The 790-nt window shown below is 46.5% G+C and overlaps 1 protein-coding gene across 1 annotated transcript in view; it reads left to right on the forward strand.

The window, feature by feature from the left end:
- The window catches only part of ARRDC5 (arrestin domain containing 5), a gene marked incomplete at its 3' end in the record, with an annotated part of 13,435 nt that extends 13,237 nt beyond the window's left edge, over nucleotides 1-198 (forward strand). The window contains exon 4 of the mRNA XM_006868912.1: nucleotides 185-198. Within this exon, the coding sequence (XP_006868974.1) occupies nucleotides 185-198 (14 nt within the window). The remainder of the gene's footprint in view (nucleotides 1-184) is intronic.
- Nucleotides 199-790: the final 592 nt, after the last annotated feature.

The raw sequence follows: 790 nt of genomic DNA on the forward strand, positions 1-790 counted from the left end.
TCTGTGTTGGAAGAAGTGCAGCCAGAGTGCTCCTTGGAGGCCAGGATGAACAAACTTGGTCTCTCATACTTCAGACATATTGTCAGGAGGGACCAATTGCTGGAGAAGGATATCATGTTTGGTAAGGTGGAGGGTCAGAGAAAAAGAGGAAGACCCCCAGCGAGATGGATCGGCCAAGTGGCAGCATCGATGGACTCAAGCGTGGCAACAGTAGTGAGGTTGGCCCAGGATCGGGCAGTGTTTCATTCTGTTGTGCATAGGGTCGCTATGAGTCAGTACTGACTCGATGGCACCTAACAACAACATACATCCCCAACAAGGAGCCCTAGTAGCATAACAGTTAAGCATTCAACTGCTAACAGAAAGGTTTGCAGTTCAAAACCACTCAGTGGCTCCATAGGAGAAAAGCCTGCTTCTGTAAAGCTTGGTGGTGATGGTGGTGATGGTGGTGTGCTGTGGAGTCAGTTCCAACTCATAGCAACCCTGCATAGAGTTTCCCAGGCTGTAAATCTTTACAGGAGGAGAAAGCCTCATCTTTCTCTCGCGAAACAACTGGTAGTTTCAAACTGCTGACCTTGAGGTTAGCAACGCAACTCGTAACCCAGCTACGCTACCAGAGCTCCTATTTTACAGCTTAGAAAACCCTATGAAAACACAACAACAAAAACCAAACAAACAAGCTAATTAAAAAATCAGCGAAGGACATAGACAGATACCTCACCAAAGAGGATATTCAAGCGGCCAACAGACCTATAAAAAGACACACTTCATCATTAGCCATCATTGCTGT

The sequence above is a fragment of the Chrysochloris asiatica genome, unplaced genomic scaffold (assembly GCF_000296735.1).
Source record: "Chrysochloris asiatica unplaced genomic scaffold, ChrAsi1.0 scaffold00125, whole genome shotgun sequence".
Classification (NCBI taxonomy): domain Eukaryota; kingdom Metazoa; phylum Chordata; class Mammalia; order Afrosoricida; family Chrysochloridae; genus Chrysochloris; species Chrysochloris asiatica.